The sequence below is a fragment of the Mustela lutreola genome, chromosome 2 (genome assembly GCF_030435805.1).
Source record: "Mustela lutreola isolate mMusLut2 chromosome 2, mMusLut2.pri, whole genome shotgun sequence".
NCBI lineage: Eukaryota > Metazoa > Chordata > Mammalia > Carnivora > Mustelidae > Mustela > Mustela lutreola.
In genome coordinates, this window is record NC_081291.1 from 135,125,198 (window position 1) to 135,146,999 (window position 21,802).

General features: G+C 31.9%; 1 protein-coding gene across 2 annotated transcripts in view; it reads left to right on the forward strand.

The window, feature by feature from the left end:
* Positions 1–5,274: 5,274 nt before the first annotated feature.
* The window catches only part of SI (sucrase-isomaltase), a 101,317-nt gene continuing 84,789 nt past the window's right edge, over positions 5,275–21,802 (forward strand). Inside the window, exons 1-10 of one of the 2 annotated variants that reach the window (XM_059163587.1) lie at positions 5,357–5,378; positions 7,640–7,686; positions 8,128–8,245; positions 9,499–9,641; positions 14,626–14,743; positions 15,076–15,185; positions 16,280–16,431; positions 17,655–17,826; positions 19,661–19,760; positions 20,895–21,007. In XM_059163587.1, the coding sequence (XP_059019570.1) occupies positions 8,128–8,245; positions 9,499–9,641; positions 14,626–14,743; positions 15,076–15,185; positions 16,280–16,431; positions 17,655–17,826; positions 19,661–19,760; positions 20,895–21,007 (1,026 nt within the window). In that variant the 5' untranslated portion in view covers positions 5,357–5,378; positions 7,640–7,686. Of the gene's footprint in view, positions 5,379–7,639; positions 7,687–8,127; positions 8,246–9,498; positions 9,642–14,625; positions 14,744–15,075; positions 15,186–16,279; positions 16,432–17,654; positions 17,827–19,660; positions 19,761–20,894; positions 21,008–21,802 lie in introns of both variants that reach the window. The other variant, XM_059163586.1, reaches the window with a different exon arrangement.

Below are 21,802 nucleotides of genomic sequence, written 5' to 3' on the forward strand. Positions count from 1 at the left end.
CAATTGGTGTGGCCTTCTAAAACCTCAGAATTTGAGCTCCACTGCTTGCAAAAAATCGTTGTAGTCAGTTTCTCTCAATTCCTCAGTCAATGATCTTGGGGGAGTGTTTTTCTTGTGTGATCCCCATGCACTGCTCTCCCTTCCCATCTTCTTTTTGCAAAAAGGGTTCCCTTCCCTCTGCAGCACCAGGATCTTTCTCTCCCCCAATTCATATACTATCAGCTGCTACATTCTCTTCATCTAAATTGTGAAGATTACTCTTTTAAGCCTCAAATCAATTTCCTAGTTGTTCAAAATGATTTGCTGTTGATCTAGCTGTGTTTGAGAGACAGGATGCCCAGAGTCTCCCTAACGCTCCACCATTTTTTTTTAAATTATAAAGTAAAATTTTATTAATGAAATATCACTGTTTATAATGTTAGGATTACTTTTTTTTAATTTTTTATTTTTTATAAACATATATTTTTATCCCCAGGGGTACAGGTCTGTGAATCACCAGGTTTACACACTTCACAGCACTCACCAAAGCACATAATCCCAATGTCCATAATCCCACCTTCTTCTCCCAAACCTCCTCCCCCCAGCAACCCTCAGTTTCTTTTGTGAAATTAAGAGTCACTTATGGTTTGTCTCCCTCCCAATCCCATCTTGTTTCATTGATTCTTCTCCTACCCACTTAAGCCCCCATGTTGCATCACCACTTCCTCATATCAGGGAGATCATATGATAGTTGTCTTTCTCTGCTTGACTTATTTCGCTAAGCATGATACGCTCTAGTTCCATCCATGTTGTCGCAAATGGCAAGATTTCATTTCTTTTGATGGCTGCATAGTATTCCATTGTGTATATATACCACATCTTCTTGATCCATTCATCTGTTGATGGACATCTAGGTTCTTTCCATAGTTTGGCTATTGTGGACATTGCTGCTATAAACATTCGGGTGCACGTGCCCCTTTGGATCACTACGTTTGTATCTTTAGGGTAAATACCCAATAGTGCAATTGCTGGGTCATAGGGCAGTTCTATTTTCAACATTTAACTCCTCCTCCTTCTCTCATTTTATGGTTCTGAGGAAGGTTAGTGATCTAGTGTGGATAAGTAGTTCTTTTCTTGTCTGTTTCAATTATTTAGTTAAACTCTAGTTAGTTAAAATATAGTGTGATGTTAGTTTCAGGAATAGAGTTCGGTGATTTATCACTTACATGTAACATTCAGTTCTTGTCACAACAAATGCTCTCCTTAAAACCCATCACCCATTTAGCCCATCCCCTCACCCACCTCCTTTCCTTCAACCCTCTGTTCTGTATAGTTAAAAGTCTCCTAAGGCTTGCTTCCCTCTCTCTTTTTTCCCCTATGTTTATCTGTTTTTTTCTTGTATTTCACACTGAGTGAAATCATAGTGTGTTTTTCTTTACCTGACTGAATTATTTTGTTTAGCATGATAATACATGTTAGCTCCATCCACATTATTGCAAATGGTAAGATTTCATTCTTTCTTTTGGCTGAGTAATATCCCATTTCTTCTTTATCTAATCACCAGTAGATGGACACTTGGGTTGTTTCCATAATTTGGCAGTTGGTGATAATGTTGCTATAAACATCAGATTGCATGTGTCACTTCGAATCAGTATTTTTGCATCTTTTGGGTAAATACCCAGTAGCACAATTGCTGGGTTACAGGGTAGTTTTAACTTTTTGAGGAACTTCCATACTGATTTCCAGAGTGGCTGTATCAGTTTGCACTCCCACAACAGTGTCAGAGGGTTCCTCTTTCTCTGCATCCTCACCAACATCTGTTGTTTTCTCTGTTGTTAATTTTAGCCATTCTGACTGGTGTGAGGTCGTGTCTCATTGTAGTTTTGATTTGTATTTTCCTGATTATCAGTGATGTTGAACATCTTTTCATGTGTCTGTTAACCATTTGTATGTCTTCTTTAGAAATATGTGTATTTATGTCTCCTGCCAATTTCTTAACTGGATTATTTACTTTTTAGGTATTGAGTTTGATTTTCTTTAGAGATTTGGGGCACTAACTTGTGGAAATTCATAGTGCCTAGCCAGAAAAGATTTAGTAAACACAAGCCCTGGATGAGACTAGTTGAAAAGCAAAGGAGAGTCCAGAAAACTGGGCAGTTTACGGTTTCTGGTCTGAAAACAGCCAGATTCTCATTGTGGCTCAGGGCACTCATCCAGGGAGTAAATGCATGACTTAGAAGAAACATTTCTTTGGAGGTCTGATACTCCTTGTTTGTACTTCCATCATGAGCACAGCTTGTTCTAGCCACAGGATACTCCCTATGCCACTGTCTTGATTATTTTACAGCTTCACATCCCTTCTTGTTTCTCTTATTCCCTTGTTGTATTGATAATATTCACAATAAAGGTGGAGGCATAATCTTGCTTAGGACCTTTGCCGCTAGAATATCTGGTCCCCAGGCCATCTCCTTTCTCCTACTAAGGCCTCTGGAGTAATCTTTTCATTTACCATCTCAGAGTTTGCAGGCCAAGCCTAACATTAACTATTAGATATGTCATTTGAAAATATCTTCTCCTATTCCATCGATTGTTTTTTTTTTTTTCTTTTTTGTTTTGCTGATCATTTTCCTTGCTGTGCAGAAGCTTTTTATCTTGATGAAGTCCCAATTGTGTATTTTTACTTTTGTTTTCCTTGCCTCTGGAGACATATCTAGAAAGAAGTTGTTATGCCCAATGTTAAGGAGGTTATTGTCTGTGTTCTCCTATAGAATTTTTATGGTTTCAAGTGTCATACTTAGGGTTTTAATATGTTTTGAATACATTTTTGTGTTTGATATAAGAAAGTGGTCTAATTTTATTCTTTTGCATGTTTCTGCCCAGTGTTCCCAACACTACTTGTTGAAGAGACTGACTTTTTCCCATTGGATATTCTTTTCTCCTTTGTCAAAGATTAATTGACCACATAATTGTGGGCTTATTTATTTATTTTTCTTCAGTTCCATTGACTCGTGTGTCTGTTTTTATGCCAGTACCATACTGTCTTGATGACTACAGCTTTGTAATATAGCTTGCTGTCCAGAATTGTCATGTCTTAATCTTTGCTTTTATTTTTCAAGATTTCTTTGGCATTTTAGGGTTTTTTGTGGTTCAGTACTAATTTTAAGATTATTTGTTCTAGCTCTGTGAAATATGCTGTTGGTATTTTGATAGGGATTGCATTAATTGTGAAGATTGCTTTTGATAGTATAGAAATTTTAACAATATTTGTTCTCCCAGTCCATAAGTGTGGAACTTTTTCCATTTCATTGTGTCATCTTCAATTTCTTTGATAAGTGTTTTAGTTTTCAGAGTACATGTCTTTCACCTCTTTGGTTAGATTTATTCCAAGGTATCCTATTGTTTTTGGTGCAATTGTAAATTGGATTTTAAATTATATAACTTTTAACCCAAAGTGGATGTTTGATGTGTATGATTTAACTACCATATGTTCAAAATTCTGAAATGCACATTACAAAGTCTAAAGAGAGCAATTTCCATAAAGAGAATAGTTGAACACTAATTTCTTCTGTTTAGTAAAAGTGTCAGTTACTAAGTATAGTTCAATGTCATTCATTGCTGGTGTTTACAACTTTTTTGGTCTATTGCCTACCTAACTCAATTTTTGTTAATTTACTTCACACCATTTTAAATTTTTATATAGTTTGGTTTTTTTTTTAAAGATTTTATTTATTTATTCGACAGAGAGAGATCACAAGTAGGCAGAGAGGTAGGCAGAGGGAGAGGAGGAAGCAGGCTCCCCGCCAAGCAGAGAGCCCGATGCGTGGCTCGATCCCAGGGCTCTGGGATCATGACCTGAGCCGAAAGCAGAGGCTTTAACCCACTGAGCCACCCAGGTGCCCCTAAATTTTTATATAGTTTTTATATTAAGTAAAAAAAAAAATTAAAACTCACAATTACTTTTAGGTAAAAACAATATGTTTTAAGTTGACACATTTTTTTCATTACTATATATAAGTTTGGTATGTGTATAATTGAATACCATTATATTGCAGTTTTGTCTGAATTTGCCTCTAAGCAATTCATGAGCAATTACTTCCCTGATCTTAAAGTTAATGAGTGAAACCAGAGTTAAGGTGGGAGGAGTATGGACCAAAGGGCGCAAAGAAAATTGTTCAAAGCAAAGGCCCACTCACAGCATGAGACATGGAAGCCTGAAAATGAAATAGAAGGCATAAATTTTGAAATCTTGTAAAGTTTTTTAAATTAAGAGGACAAACACTTCTACACATAAAAGAAAATCTAAAAGATTATTAATTAAAATTGACAGATTTGCAGTTTTAGTTCAAGGGGGTGAGAAACTAGAGTGTTTGATCTCACTCTTAAAAGAGAAAAAAAGGTAGACAAATTGCTAATTAGTTACTTTATTTTGAACCAATCAGAAAACTTAAATTGCAGGGGAAACAACTAACCTCAGTTTTAGGGTTGATCTCCTAGTTTCTCTATTGGTAGATATTTCTATTTCCTCTCTGAAAAGAGACTTACTCTTAAAAACATTCACAAATTTGCCCTCAGTTTCTTAGGAATATGTAGCACAGCTGGAATTTGTACCTAGGTTTCTTCTATAAAATTCTTTGATCTTAAACACTACACTGACTTAAACCAGTAATGTAATTGATACTATAATTTTTAGTGTGTGAAATGGTGTTTAGTATAATTTTTGATAATTAAATTTGTGTCCTAAATAAATATAAATAAAATGTTGATTTATTTCTGGATTGCTTTTTTATATATCTCCACTTTTATATTTTATTCTAATGGATTTGTTCAGTTCTTCATCCTTAAAGTTAATAGTGGGACACAGGAAATAACTTTTATTTAATCATTACTTTTTATATTATCTTCTATTTTATATCTATCTTATATATCTTCTACTAAATATTCTCTCCTAATTGTTAATTCCTGCAAATGTTTTTCAGGTTCTAGCTTACCAATGTTTCCACTTTTCAATGACAGTTTTAATGTCACATAATTAGGTAAAACAATTTTCAAACAATGCCTAAATAATGAAAGAAAATTTTGAAGAAAAAAAGACAGAATAAATAAATATCTTTATGTTCTTGGACTAGTTCATAGGTACCAGAAATCAAAGACTATCTGAGGGCAGAATTATTAATTAACTTGGATTTCTAAACAGAAATATTTATGCAACTATTTTCAGGGCTAAGTCTTTTCCCACTGCATGTTTAACAGAAGTTAATTAAATACTGACAGGCTGGTGAAGATGCAATAAAAGTTTATGGGCAGCTCAGTATATAGCTGATCAGTTTTCATGATCACTGCTTTGGGAGCCTTACCCAACTTTGGTACAACATAGTGAACAGAACAGGCTATGAAATAAGGTAAGTTGATTGATCATATTTCTTCATTTCTTTCATGTTTCCAAATAATTATTTATTATTTTAATTCATGTTAGCAATATTCCTGTTTATCAGCACTTGCTTAAAATAGAAAAGATAGCTTTCATTTACCAATTTAAATATCTATCTCTTGTACTAAAATAGGAGAAAACATTTTTAAAATTTTTTAAGATATGAGAATATTTTCTTTGTCCACCTCTTCATTATAATTTTTGTCAGACTTAGTTGGCTCAAATCATCTTTATTTAATTTCTTCATATAAGAAAAAATGATTAAAAATATTTTGAAATGTACAAGTACTCTAAGTATGAGTCAATGTATTTTATTTAAGAAAATATATATAGGCAGAATAGAATACAACTGTTATAAAACATTTAATCTTTTCTAGCAAATCTTTTAAAGGTCAGTAATCAAGTAACCATCTAATAAACTGTTACTTATTTTGAAAGTAAATATATACAAAAAGGACATCAATATATAATTTCCCCAAAAATGTTTTGCTTAAAATTACTGTGGTCCAAAATGTGATCACAGAAATTACCACTTCCAGCATATGAACAATTTTAGTACTGATTGTTTATGAGTACTCACATGAGCTATTTAATTTTAATACATTAACTTTGTTCTAATTCTTCAAGATAAAAGGTTTGCTTCATAACAATATGCATTTACACCTTTAGACTTTTCTTAAAAATAGAAAGACATAATCCTTATTGACTTCTTGATACCAAAGTAAAATAATACTTTGAGTGAGACAGACTTGTTTAAAGTTAAACATTAAATGCAATTGTGTTCTTTCTCACATAACATTGAACAATTCAGTTTCATTTTAACGGCTTCATATATCCCCTGTCATTTTGATTAGATCCAATTTACATTTAGGTTCTTTAAAGATTAGAGATGCAATAAACAGCTTAATATGTGTAATAAGAAATCATATACTAAGATTGAAAGCTAATCTTTAAACTTTCATTCATAAAGTATATTTTTTTAAAAAAAGTGAGCTTGTGCTTACTTGTTGTCGGGCTCTGCACTACTTCTGAAGTATATTGCATTAAAAGTATAAAAATTCTGGGGTGCCTAGGTGGCACAGTTGTTTAAGTGTCAGACTCTCGGTGTTGGTTCAAATTGTGATCTCAGGGTTGTGAAATAGAGCCCCTTGTGAGGCTCTCAGAATAGGGTGCCTAAGTCTCTCTCTCCCTCTCCCTTTGCCCCTTCCTCCCACTCTCCCTCTCAGTAAATAAATAAATCTTAAAAAAATAACAAATCAATTAAGGAAATTAACATATAGATTAATAAGGACAATAGATATGCTACGTGGTGTGGTAAAATGGAAAAAAAGGATTGATTAATACTGCCTCTAAGAGTGGTAGGAAAGGATTCACCAAGAATATGACATTTGAACTGGGTATAAATTAGGGCTAACTTAGAACAGCAAATGTGGAAGGATTGAAGAAAGATTAAATAGCATGTACTTAAGAAGACATGTTACCCAAGAAAGATGTTACAGTGGTGGAGATAGGATGAAGGTATAATTCTGAAAGTATTTTGGAGATAGAACCAACAGGGCTTTTGAGTGACTGAATGTTGTAGAAAGATACAAAAGAGGGAAAGTGTTTAGGTTGGGGCAACTGTACATATGAACTATCCCAGATAATTATAGGAGAAGGTGTTAATGTGAGAGACCAAAAAAAAAAAAAAAAAAAAAATTTAAGATCAGCAACTTATAATCATTATATTGTACACCTGAAACTAATATTATGTTGTATGTTAACTCGAATTTAAATAAAAACTCAAAAAAATGATATGAACAATTTATTAAAGCATTTAGCATTGAAACTCTAAGTTCCTATCTGGGTATATGCCATTGAATTGAGATTTGTATAAAAATCATAGAATACACAAAAATGAGGGAAACTTGAAGAGCACAAGAGACGAGAGATATATGGTCAAAACTAAATTAAACAAGTGAAGTTTAAGATAATTACTGGAAGAAATCTTTTCCTAATCTACATTTAGGTATCCTCTGTATGCTAACTGACATAATGTTATGAGAAAATAAATACATATGTTTGATATGAGAGTTTAGCATATTATTCTTCTATTGTGAGGGAGGTACTTGAAGATGATTTAATTCAAATCTTTTTTTGAAGTGACAACTCCCAAGTATATACTATATACCTATATAATTTTTCATAATATTTTATATTTGTATTCTCATATATTTATATTCTTTTCCACAGTATTGTTATAAGAAAGCAGTGTTAGTGTTCGAGGAACAGAATTTAAGGTAGGAAGAACTAGAAATTTTGATTTTGAGATAATAGCTTATTTCCTCTAAGGTTGAAGTTTCTAATGAGCAAAATGCAGATAACATTATCTCTTTAAAAAAATAGTGAGATTTAGGGGACACAGGGTAGGTGTCAGATTTCTTTTACTTGAGAAAGGTTCTAACGTGAGAGATCAAGGACATCTCCTTGGAGATCTTTTCTTCCCTTTATGTTTCATCTTAGTTACCGCAATAATGTATCCACTCTATTTATTAAAACTTACATGTGTGGTTTATATTTTGCCAATGTTTATTGTTTTAGATTATAAACAACTGTCTCTAGTTCTGCCTGTATTTACTTAGGTAAAAAAAATGGAATGTAAATACTCTTACCATAATGACAGTGGCTTACTGTAGTTATATATTTTACATTTTAAATATATATTTCTTTTCTTTCTTTAGATGGCAAAGAAAAAATTTACTGGATTAGAAATCTCTCTGATTGTCCTTTTTGCTATAGTTACTATAATAGCTATTGCCCTAATTGCTGTTTTAGCAACTAAGACACCTGCTGTTGAAGGTAAGAAATGTTAAAAATAATTGCATGTTACAGTTAAAGTTAAATAAAATTTACTCCATAATAGTTATGGATTTTCAAAAGTAATCTACACGAAATGAAAAATGTGAAGAAAGATTTCAAGTAAGTTACATAATTATCCCAAATCTTTCTATCCATCATATTACAGTTATTTCAATGAAGAGCTGTTCTAATTAAGCAATCTATGTACTTTGACATTAATGACCTTCCCCACATTGTGTTGTCTAAACAATTGTGAAGAGCCAAAGGATCAAGGTGTTAATGGAAGGCGAAATAATCATCTGTTTTTAGTGAGGTTCTTCTAATTAATGGGAAAACCTGGGTTTTTGCTCTGGCCTTGAAATACTTGCAAAAGTATGGGGAGGCAGAGTGGAAAATCTGGGGGAATACCCTCTTTATTTTAGTGTCTCTATCTCTCTTTTTTTTTTTTTTAAGTAAGAGAGAGAATGTATAACAAAAACAGGTAGAGGGAAGGTGAAACAAAGCTTGAAGCATTTATCTTTCTTTCCCTGAATATTTCTGTCCTGATTTCGAGTAAATGCATACTACTCTGATCCACCTAACCTCTTTTTTCAATCATTCTTTCTGGACCAAATCAGAATTAGAAACAGTTACAAATTGCCTTCTACTCCAACAATAGTTAGTTTTCTACTGTTATTAGTCATTTGTTTCACCTGCTCCTAGTAAACTGAAAGCTTACTACATTGTGACACAATCATTTTATTTTACCCATATCTGATTGCTGGAAAGTTATTATACAGAATTGGAATTTGTTTTTCTTTGCAGTCCTTGCTTTCTCTTCTGTTCACTTCAAAGTATTGTTTTCCTGCTACTTTTCCCTGTTTGCTCTAATTCTTGTCTCCTTCTCTATATTCATTTCCCATCCATATATTTCCATCTTTTTCTTCATCTATAAAACACATTTTTTCATAAATGTGGTAGAATGAACATTTTGCTTCCTTTTGAATCTACCTCAAGACCTTCTGTGAAAATATTTTGTTTTTCTGCAGAAACAGTCAATAGGGCTCTGCACAGTTTTTAAATATTATTTGGATATTTTTCTTTGGTGACTAGGACTTGAATTTGTGGGTCATTTATTAGTGTAAAATTTATTTTTATTTTTATTATATGTATAAATTCATTTGGTTTTTCAATGCAATGTATTTGTTATCCCCCAAATCTGAAAAAAAATAATTTAACACCTGTTTTATTTTACTAACCTCTTTCTTTTCTAGAAATTAGTAGTTCTACTTCAACTCCACCTACCACTCGTACAACCACTGTGTATCCTGGTCCAAGTGATGCTAAATGTCCAAGTGAGCTAAATGATCATATCAACGAGAGAATAAACTGCATTCCAGAGCAATTTCCCACACAGGTCTGCCACAAAAGACTTTTATATATATATATATATACACACACACACAAACATATATGTATATATATATATAGTAATTAAATTAAGATAATTGCTCAGTATTGGAACAATTCCATATTTTTAAATATCTAATAGTCATTTAGACTGCACTTATCTTTCTTATAGATCCATATAAAGAGATGAGAGATAATTGAAATTGATGAGCTTGCTTATCTGTATTTCTATTCAATAAATTGACAAGTTAATTTTTTTTCGTTAAGCATTTTTCCATGCTTAACAAACTATTGTTAATTTTAAATTCTTTATGAAATTCTGTCCTCGCAAATCTACTTCTTAAAAAAACATAACCTTTGACGGTGTAGAACATTTGAGAGAAAATATAAATGCTCCATAAAAGTATTTGTAATGAGGACATTAAGGTGTGTCTGGAAAATAAAGTGATACTCATACTTTGGAAAATTATTATTATTATTTTTTAATTATTTAGTAGTTTAGGAGAGGAAGCTTAAATGAGGAAAATTAAGGGTGACTTAATAGCTTCATGTGACTCTTCCTTGGTCTTCATAACCTATGTGGAAATACAGGTCAGTGAGGGTTGTGTGTGTGAATGTGTGTCTTCACATTTTATAATAGCTACATATTGTTTGCAATCTATAACATACTATGATATTTATATAATATAAATATATATTAATCAGTGCATTTTAAATATTATACATTATATATGTATTATAATGTAATATGTATATTCAGCATATTATGTGTTATTATATGCATGTAATATGCATATTTAATATATATTAAATATAAAATAAGCATATCTGAATCTTACTGCCTCCATTACAAGAAAAATTAACTATAAAATTTCTATTAGCCTTATCCTACCATTGTCACCTCATAGTTAACACATAATTTTGTGGTTAATTTGCTATTAAAAGTTGAAAACAATGAGATTTTTCTTAGGACAACTTTAGGAATAGTAAGTCCTTATAGCCTACCTACTGATAAAACAGCTAGATAAATAGTGTTTACTGTGACAAGTTAAGATAATTGACCAGTTATTCTCTTTAGGAAACAATGGCAGCTTAACATAAAAAACCTGGTGATTCACAGACCTGTACCCCTGGGGATAAAAATATATGTTTATAAAAAATAAAAAATTATATTAAAAAAATAAAAAAAAATTCTATTAGGAACAATATGGGCTGCTAAAAGCTTAAAGAGAAACAACATTTCAAAGCCAATTGATTAAGGTTTTGATGCTTACTATTTTTAATGTCAGCCTGTCAGGTTGCTAAATAGTGTTTTCAATGTGAAACAAATTAAACTTATGAATTTAACAAATTTCAGCTAACATGTATTTGTCATCTAAGAAAAGAAGGTGAACTTAATTTAAGAGTAGCTATAATTATAACCAGAGTTTATTAGTCAGCCTGGACTTCTATAATAAAATGCCAAGCTGTGTGACTTAAACAATAAGACATTTATGTTCTCAGTGCTGTGGAGGCTAGAAGTCAAGATGTCATCAAGGTTGATTTCTAGTGAGACTTCTCTTCCTGGCTTGTAAACAGCTGCATTCTCGTGTCTTCATATGATTTTTCCTCTGTGCATGCCCAGATAGAGAGATGGAGTGTGTATGTGACCATGTTCAAAGTCTCTTCTTTTTATGAGGACACCAGTCCTATCAAATTTGCACCTCAAACTATGACTTCATTTAACCTTAATTAACCTCCTTAAATTCTCTGTCTCCAAATATAATCACATTGAGGATTGGGGGTTAGGGCTTCCTAAATATGAATTGTGGGGGGGGCACAATTCAGTCAATAATACAGTCAATCCACTATATATTAATATAATTATTTATTACATATATTTCTATATGCATACTCACATGCATATAATAAAATAAAAATGTAAAAAATGTGTTTTTATCTAACAAAGTTTACATCTACTGATGGATATTTAGTATATTTTACTTTTTGTTTTTTTCAAATTAAGAAGAAAGAAAATTGAAATTCAGTCATATGTGGAATTTAAGAAACAAAACAAATAAGCAAACAGGAAAAATAAAAAGAAAGACAAACCAAGAAACAGATTCTTAGCTATAGAGAGAGAACAGACTGATGGTTACCAGAAGGGAGGTGGGTGGAGTGACGGTTTAAATAGGTGATGGGGTTTAAGGAGGGTGATTGTGAAGAACACCAGGTGCTGTATGGAAATGTCGAATCACTATACTGTACACTTGAAACTAATATTATACTCATTGTATCTTAACTAACTGGAATTTAAACAAAAGTTTAAAAAATAGATTAAGAATTAAAATAATAATGGAAAATACCTGAAATCTTGAAAAATAGGCAGAATGACTAAACATAAATAACAAGAATCAAAATCTATATGAAATAAACCAAAATTATTCATATTTTAAAAGCAACAATGAGGATATACATTTTTGAACTAATATTTTGATATATATATGTAGTGGTATGAGTGATGTCTTCCAAAAAATTCATGTCTACTTGTAGCCTTAGAATATGACTTTATTTGGAAATAGGATCTTTGCAGATGTATTTAAATATTAAATGAGGTTATTAGGGTGGGCCTCAAATAAAATGGTTAGTGTCATAAGAGAAGGGGATGATATACAGAGAACTACAGGGAAGAAAGCTGGTGTAAGATGGAAGTAGAAATTGGAGTAAGGTATCTTCAAATCTAGAAATCCTGGATTACCAGGAACTATCAGAAGCTAGGAACAGATAAGGAAGCTGGCTTCCCTAGAGCCTTAGAGGGAGTATGATTCTGCTACACTTTGAGAGAATAAATTTCTCTTGATTCAGACAACCCTGTTTATGGCTGGTATGCAGACCTAGGAATCCAATACAGTATGTTTGGAAGAACTCTATGTAACTCCATTTTACTGTGCATTTTTTAATTAAGCAAAATGATTGTAATTTACTTACTTCTTTTTTCTTAACACCTTTATACCTTACAATATCAGTATATCTACATCTAATTCTACCTTTTTGTTTTATACTAACATTTTCAAAATTCTTTTAGAAAGACTACTCTAGGGTGCCTCGGTGCCTCAGTTGGTTAGTTAAGAGCCTTTGGCTCAGGTCATGATCCCAGGGTCCTGGGATTAAGTCTCACATAAGGGTCCCTACTTCTCCCTCTGCCTGCCACTCCCCCTGGTTGTGCTCTCTCTCTGTCTGTTAAATACATAAACAAAATCTTTTAAAAATAAAAAAAAGATAAATAAAAAGACTAACAATTTTTACCTCTCTCTTTGTAATTCTGGGAGTATTTCTATAACTAGAGGGTTAATTGCCTGATAGACATCACACATACTTTATATTCTGATAGATAATGACCCTCCAAAATGTCAGATCCAATTGCACTTTTATTTGCAATGTACATGTAAGTATGTATATATATGTGTGTGCCTGTGCATGTATATCTAAAGCCACTTTAATTTGATGTTAAACTAGGAGAGAAGTTAATATGTCATCTACTAAAAACGTAGGCTTTAAACTTCTTTTCAAGTCAAATAACCCCCCCAAAAAATCCCACAAATGTTCGAATTATGAAAGTGTGTCATACTACTAAATTCAAATATTAAGTAGATTTTTAATTATACTGATGCTAAAAGACAGCATTATTATGTGACTTCACTTTTTATATAAGCATATATAATTTTTTCCACTTCACACAATCTTTCCATACAGATCATAAAACTACTCAAGAGTTCAGTGTTTTGCGTTATTCATTAGATGTACTGTCTACAACTAGTTGTGACACTGGGCACATGAATTAGTTTAACTAGTTTACTTAAATACTGAACTAATAAGTGGCTGGAAATAACTGCCTTAAGCATTTTATGTAGGCTTGAATTCAGGGCATTTCTTCATCTCTATAGCCTCACTTTCAGCTTGATACATAATTGATACACAAAAACTATTCCAGTTCTTCTGGGTTGACTACATGACACCAGATTATAATTACTCATAGGGCAGGAACTTTTATTTATTTTTTTAAAGTCTTTTTTAAAAGATTTTATTTATTTATCTACTTGGTGGAGGGAGAGAGGAGAGGAGAAGAGGAGAGCAGAGGAGAGGAGAGGGAGGAGCAGAATCTGCATGCTGAGAGCAGAGCCTGATCCACCACCCAGAGATGATCATCACCTGACTGAAATCAAGAGTCCTGTGTTTAATCAGCTGAACCATCCCGGCATCCAGGGCAGAAACTTAAAAAAAAAGAAAAAAGAAAAAAAAAATATATAGTAGTATAGCTTCGTAGTATATCTTGAACTCTGGGATTGTGATACCTTCAGTTTTGTTTTTGTTTGGCTTCTCTGGGTCCTTTGTGGTTCCATACAAATTGTATTTGTTCTGGGTCTGTGAAAAATATTAGTACTTTGACATGGTTGATATTGAACCTGTAGATTGCTTTGAATAATATACTCCCCAAAATTAAAAAACTTGGGACACCTGGCTAGCTCAGTCTGTTAAGCTTGGAACCACGTCAAGATCCCAGGGTCCTGGGATGGAGTCCCACTCCGGATCCCTGCTCATCAGGAGCCTGCCTCTCCCACTCCCATTCCCTCTGCCTGCTGCTCCCCCTGCTTGTGCTCTCTCTCTCTGTGTCAAAAACAAAATAAATAAATAAATAATGTCTTTAAAAAAATAAATGCAAACAAAGAAAAACCATAGGTTTATAGTAGTGTGTATTAGCATGTTAATTTGATAAATCACAACTCAGAGCATCAATCTATGGTAGAGTGTAATTAATTCAATTGATATTTCTGCCAAGTGAAAGGGACAGGAAAATAGGTGATATTTCAATATATTATATTCTTAAAGAGAGAAACTTGCTTTTCAAACATTTAATTCAAACATTTACTGGAATGAATGAATGTTTAAAAAACAACAACTGACACATGATCATAGTACTAATTCTATGATTCCTTCTATAAATGTTTCACCAGGCAGTTTGTGCCATGCGAGGTTGCTGCTGGAAGCCATGGAATGACTCTATTATTCCCTGGTGCTTCTTCGCAGATAACCATGGCTATAATGCTGACAAAGTGACAACAACAAGTACTGGTGAGAAATGTTCTATCATGGTGACCCAATATAATATATTTTAAGTGAAAAACAAAAAGTACATTTTAAAATTTTCTTTGGAAAAATATCTTAATAGAATCAAATCGGAAGTTTATACACAAGAATGTTTAAATTGCTTATATCAAGGATTCAGTTTTTGCATAATTATATCTTCCATATAATAAAAGAAGTAGTGTGATAAGGGTATTATAATTATAAAAGTAAGTAAGATAAGTATTTGTGATAAGGGTAATATAATTATAAAATTAACTAATAGTTATTAATCTTTATAAATAAAATCATCACTCATGCCAACGTTTTTCTTCTTTAAGGACTTGAAGCCACATTAAACAGGATATCTTCACCTACACTATTTGGAGATGATGTTTCTAGTGCTCTCTTCATAGCTCAAAATCAGACACGTAATCGTTTCCGGTTTAAGGTTTGTTTTTTTATTTATAAAGAGGACTTAATCATGAAAGGCAGCAATGAGCACTCCCTTCATCTTACTCAGGCATTTTCCCTCTTAAGAAATATTTATTCCAAAGCAAAGGACTAATTGGACTAGTTATTCCATTTCCCTGAGATTGTTTACTGAAATGTAAAATAGGAAGAGTTCATCCACCAGTTATTTTTGAAGAATTTCATAATATAGTCAATGTAAAATATTTGATATAGTGTATCTAAAAGAATAAACAATAAACTTAATTAATTTTTATTATTTCAACAACAGACTATGATGAAGAATTAGTTCAAAATTTGAGAAAAACATTAATTGTGCTGTATAAATGGGACTTTTACTTACTAGTTCTTTTTACTTGTATCACTTTTATTCACGATTTTAAAGAAACCAATTCCTGCTGCTTTTAAGCAAGTAGTTTATTTGTATGATCTTTTAGATTAGGAAGTGAAAACACCATAGGGGCGCCTGGGTGGCTCAGTGGGTTGGGCCTCTGCCTTGGGCTCAGGTCATGATCTCAGGGTCCTGGGATCGAACCCCGTGTGGGCTCTCTGCTCAGCGGGGAGCCTGCTTCCTCCTCTCTCACTGCCTACTTGTGATCTGTCTGTCAAATAAATAAAATCTAAAAAAAAAAAAAAAAGAAAAGAAAACAACACCATATCCTTTGTATAATACTACTTTAAAGCAATTTCACCGGGGTTAATAGCTTTTTTTTAGCAAAATATAAAATCTTCTTGGAATTTCTAAGGGGATGAACACTGAAAAGCAATATATATAGTATTAAAGAATAAATATTTAGTAATAGTATTATTAATTTCCTTCTTAACCTATCTATAAAAATCTTTATATATTATATATATTACTTTTATAAACAATTCTATACTCTTTGACAATTGATACAATTCTTCATATAACCATTCAACCATGTTAAAATTATGACTAAATAATAGCTCCTCTATTAAATTATTAAATTTAGTATATTTTATTCAGAACTTGCATTTGATCCTTATTTCAGAAATGGAAAGTGAAATAATGATTTTGAATCAAATAATGCTAATTTCTTTAAATCTTTGCAGATTACTGATCCAAGTAATAGAAGATATGAAGTTCCTCATCAGTTTGTAGGAGAATTTACTGGAACTGCGGCCTCTGATACATTATATGAGGTGCAGGTTACAGAAAATCCATTTAGCATCAAAGTTATTAGAAAAAGCAATAGGAGAATTTTGTAAGTATCTTATTTAACATTTCTATAAGGTTAAATAACTGGTTAAATAACTAGTTTTATTTTATTATCATAGAATTAGGAAAGTCTTATTTTTAAGGCATTTTCAGGAAAAATAATTTTCCTCCCCAAAGAGAGTGAGTATATATACTTTCAGAAATATAATGGAAAAAAGGTTTTATTTCCTGTGGATGAAAAGTATGAGAAAGTGAATGAAAATGTACAAATTAGGGCCAACCAAAGGTGAAGGTAAAGAGCATCACTGATAGAATTTTCGCCTTGCCTATATTTTTACATAGCTAGAACTCCTATTGTGTCCTTTCTCCATTGTTTATTATATTCTGTTGCCAGTTTGTAGGATCAATTAGTTACTATTCAGAAAGGGGCTAATTCCCATAGTAATATTAAAGGACTTTGTATACATGTGTGTGTGTGCATATATATATATATATATATATATATGCACACACACACATGTATGAAACGTGTATATATATATATATATTAAATTAAATATTCTATGAATGCCTACATTATGAATGTGTTTTGGGGGATATTTGTGGCAAAGGATTTAGTAATTCTTAAGACAAATGCTCTATGTCTCTAAGATGGTTAATTAGGCAGTTTTGTCAATATCAAATTTTAACAATTACATTTCTTAAATATAGTTTAAGAATTTGCAATTAACATTATGTTAAATGATGAAAGTATTAAATACACTTAACATTTCTTGTAGTATATGTTTGATATCAAATATACAGTTTTTTAATTTTGGAAAAATAATTTTGAATTTAATCTTAATATATATGTTAGAGGTGTGAAAACCAGTATGGTACTGTATTTTGAAATTGTGTCTCTGGAGCACGGCAGAATTGGGTTTGAAATCTGGCTCCACACTTACCAGTCTGTCACCTTCGAAAATATGAATGAATTTTTCCTAATTGTGTTATTTGTAAAATGGAATTGATAATGGTAGTTATGCTTTAAGTTTGTGATGGAGATTTGAAGAAGGAATGTGTACAAAGAGTTATATTGGTGATGATACAACAAATTGTGTCAATGCAATTAACAAATTCTGTTTATGATGTAATTCATATATTCCCAAGAAATGATTACAGCTCAAGATTGACATATTCAAAATGAAATATTCTGGATGATTACATAGATCCTTCTTTCATAGGACATTTGTGTTTCTAGATTATTTATTTATTTATTTTACTGTACAGGTTTGATACCAGCATTGGTCCCCTGGTATACTCTGATCAATATTTACAGATCTCAACCAAACTTCCCAGTGAATATATCTATGGTATTGGGGAACATATTCATAAGAGATTTCGTCATGATTTAAACTGGAAAACATGGCCAATTTTTACCCGTGATCAACTTCCTGGTGATGTAAGGAACAATCTTTTTTTAAATAAATAATATTTTTAATAAATAAACTATATTGGATCAGATGATCATTTTCATCTACTTTAAACCATAATTTATTTGATGTCAATGATACTTAATCCAGCAGCTTATTTACTTAAAGGCTGAGGATTTACAGTGCAGTCCTAAATTAACTCAAAAAGTAACCAACAGATTTTATGAATTCTTCAATAGGTATATCTAATTTATGAATATTTTCTTTTGATTCTGCTTTTTATATTTCATCATTCCTTTTTCAGTCATTCTTATGCTTAAGCTTATCCATGACAGGGCACCTGGGTGATTCATTTGGTTGAGCGGTTGAGCATCTGACTCCTGATCTCAGGTCAGGTTTTGATCTCACAGTTGTGAATTTAAGCACCATGTTGGACTCTATTCTGGACATGGAGCTTACTTAAAAAACAAAACCAAAAACAAACAAATAAAAAACTATCTACAGGGGCACCTGGGTGGCTCAGTGGGTTAAGCCTCTGCCTTCGGCTCGGGTCATGATCTCAGGGTCTTGGGATCAAGCCCCACATCAGGTTCTCTGCTCAGCAGGGAGCTTGCTTCCTCCTCCTCTCTCTCTCTGCCTGTCTCTCGGCCTACTTGTGATCTCTCTGTCAAATAAATAAATAAAGCCTTAAAAAAAAAAAAAACTATCTACAGCTAGTCATTGCACTAGAATCATTCTAAATACTAACTGTTCTATATTACTTTGTATGGTATGGTGTCTTCCTATCCATTGGACATCATAATGTACATCTATGCCTGTTTCTTCCTCTTCCATAACATATGAACTTCTTCCATAGGCTTAAATACCTGCACAGGGGAACAGTTCCCTTTGTAAGTACCAAAACATGATGTTATTTATTATTTGTACAATAAGTCACTAAGAGCTAATTAGTAGTTTAATTTCCCAAGAACTTCTCCCAAACTCTCATATGCAGAATTAGCTTTTACTTTCTAACCCTTTTTTTATATTTTAGTATGACAATCACCTCAGGTTAGTATTTGTGTATATATTCATTTATACTTCTAAAATATGAGATTCTTCTGGACCAGGACCCTGTCATTAAGACATTTATATTTATTGATTTATGATTGCTTTGAGTCAGTTCTTAGTGATTTTTAAAAAATGTCAGTGCTAATCATTTCATTCCCCAAAATGAATAAATGGATTGTTGCTTTAAAGAGCTTCATTTAATAGAGAACTATTAGTAATAAATTACTAATAATGATTCTACCAATCTTTTTTATAGCATCCCTATCTGTAATGAATACTTAATATAACACTAGGCTGAGAACTTCATAACTATTTTCCATATATTCTTTCCTTTGAACTTCCATATCCAGCCAGGAACTGTTTTCTTTTACCTTTCAAGTGTATTTTCAGTTGGTCTCAACTATTTCATGTACTTATTAGCTCTTCACAAACATACTACAGAAGTTCTATGAGGATGGACATCTCCTTGGAATTCCCTGAAGTGTCTTGGGCATAAGGAATAAATGTGCCATTTTCTTATTATTAATATCTTATTAAAACACACTCAATAATGATAAAACATAAAGTTAAGTAATCAATTCATAGTCTGATGAATATACTATGTTATATATTTTATGTATTAACATGTTAATCAAAATAAGTTAATTTTTTGCTATCGGGTTTCATATGTTAAGTATAGTGGAGAAAATTAGTATAGAGATATGAGAAGTAAATTACAGAAACAAATTGTAATAAATAAAGGTCATTTTAAATATATAGTTTTTAAATTTTAAATATACCTTAAAAGTTAATTTTTAAATTTTTGCCTTACAGAATAATAATAATTTATATGGCCATCACACATTCTTCATGTGCATTGAAGATAATTCTGGAAAGTCATTTGGTGTTTTCTTAATGAACAGCAATGCAATGGGTAAGAGTAATTTATCTGATAATATATTTAAATAAAGTTTAACTTGAAATGTTAGAACTGCTCTCTTATTTCAATCACAGATATTGTATGTCAGAGTAAACTTTATTGTTCATGATTTGCTATGTGAAGTTATTACAAGCAGTTTTCATAGTTAGTATGACAATAGAATTTTGCATATCAGTACTTCTATTTTGGGGAGAGTGTACTGTGTTGTGACATTCAGGTACTTTCTTTTCCCTTCAGAGCAAAACTGAAACACAACCATGAAAAGGCTTATTCCTATTTCATAGCTTCACTTGTTAAGATAAGTTAATATAACACTACTATACAAAAGAGAGATGTCCATATAAGGAGAGAAAGAAAGAAGATTAATTTTTTATTTTATCATAATTCAAGTAATGTAGAATATATTTTTAAAGATTTATTTATTCATTTGACAGACAGAGATCACAAATAGGCAGAGAGGCAGGCAGAGAGAGAAGAGGAAGCAGTCTCCCTGCTGAGCAGAGAGCCCAATGCGGGGCTGGATCCCAGGATGCTGGGATCTTGACCTGAGCCTAAGGCAGAGACTTAACCCTCTGAACCACCCAGGTGCCCAATGTAGAATATTTTTAAAACATTGTGCATGCAATACTAATGTTTACCAGATAAATCAGTGATAATAAAAAGCTACAAAATTAAACCATGTCCCAGAAAGAACACTATATTATATGGTTATCAAGGCAATTATTGTCTACATTGGGAAAAAAAAAAAACCACTTTTATAGTGTTTTCTTAGATATTAACATGTGATAATATGATCTTTTAGAGAATCTTCAATTACAACAACTATTTGAAATGCAATTTTAGAAAAAAATATTTTTGTTGTAAAAGGACTGATCTCTTGCTATGCAGGGGATTCAGGGAAAGATTATGACAACATATGTAAGAAGAAACATCTGGGATATCCTATCATAAACCTCATATTTGGTAGCATTCTTTTTCTCCTATATTCTTCTTATTTTCAGTATCTTATTTTACCTTAATTATTTAGAAATCTGTGTAAAAATATGTGGTTAATATGAAGCACAGCTATTATTTTATTACTGTGCCTATTTTTATTACTTATATGTGCTCTTTTAATTTTATTTGTAGAAATTTTCATCCAGCCTACTCCAATAATAACTTACAGAGTTATTGGTGGAATTCTGGACTTTTACATCTTTCTAGGAGATACACCAGAACAAGTAGTTCAACAGTATCAAGAGGTATATTCTACATCTATTTTATAAAATTATTTTCTACTATACATTTCTTTCATCTCACGTCTAATTTTATGTTAGATATCTGGGCACTCTTAGCTAAATGTATTTTTAAATCTTACTATTTTTCAGGCATAGGTAGGTGGATTTTGTTTTTTCCAATACCATGAAGCTTATGCATATATTAAATGTCGATATTCCTGATATCAAATTGTTTCTTGCTTCTAGGCAGCTGAGTTCAGGAGTTGGATTTCTTTGAAATGTTGCATAGTAAATATTTACTTATTCATGACCTACTTTTATGGGATAAAGCAAAGGAAAGTATCTGATCTTCAAGGCTGAGGATAGGCAATGGATGTATAGGTCATACACCCCTTTGATAAAAATCCTAAAGGCAAGTGAGTTATAAGTAAGGCTAGTGAAATTTGCTGTTAATGCACAGTAGGTAAACTCCAAGAAAATTGGATCTGATGCTTAGGCATAGAAGGGCAGATTCTGATATATAGTCTGAAGCCTTACATCTTCTAAGCAAATTTTGCTTTCCTATTAAGTAATGTGTTCATGAACCGAAGTCCAAGATGGGTCTTAGAGAGGTAAGCAATCCAGTGCTTACCTTGAGACTGCTTCTAAAATATAATTCTGTATTTTTTTCTATATAATTCTTTTATACAACTGTTCTCTTGTGAGTATTGGTTTATATAATCCCTGGTGTTAGTATGGAAAAATAAGCATAAGATTTAAGGATTATTCCATTTTTAAAAATATTGTTTTATTGATATAGCTTTGAAATAAAATTCCCAT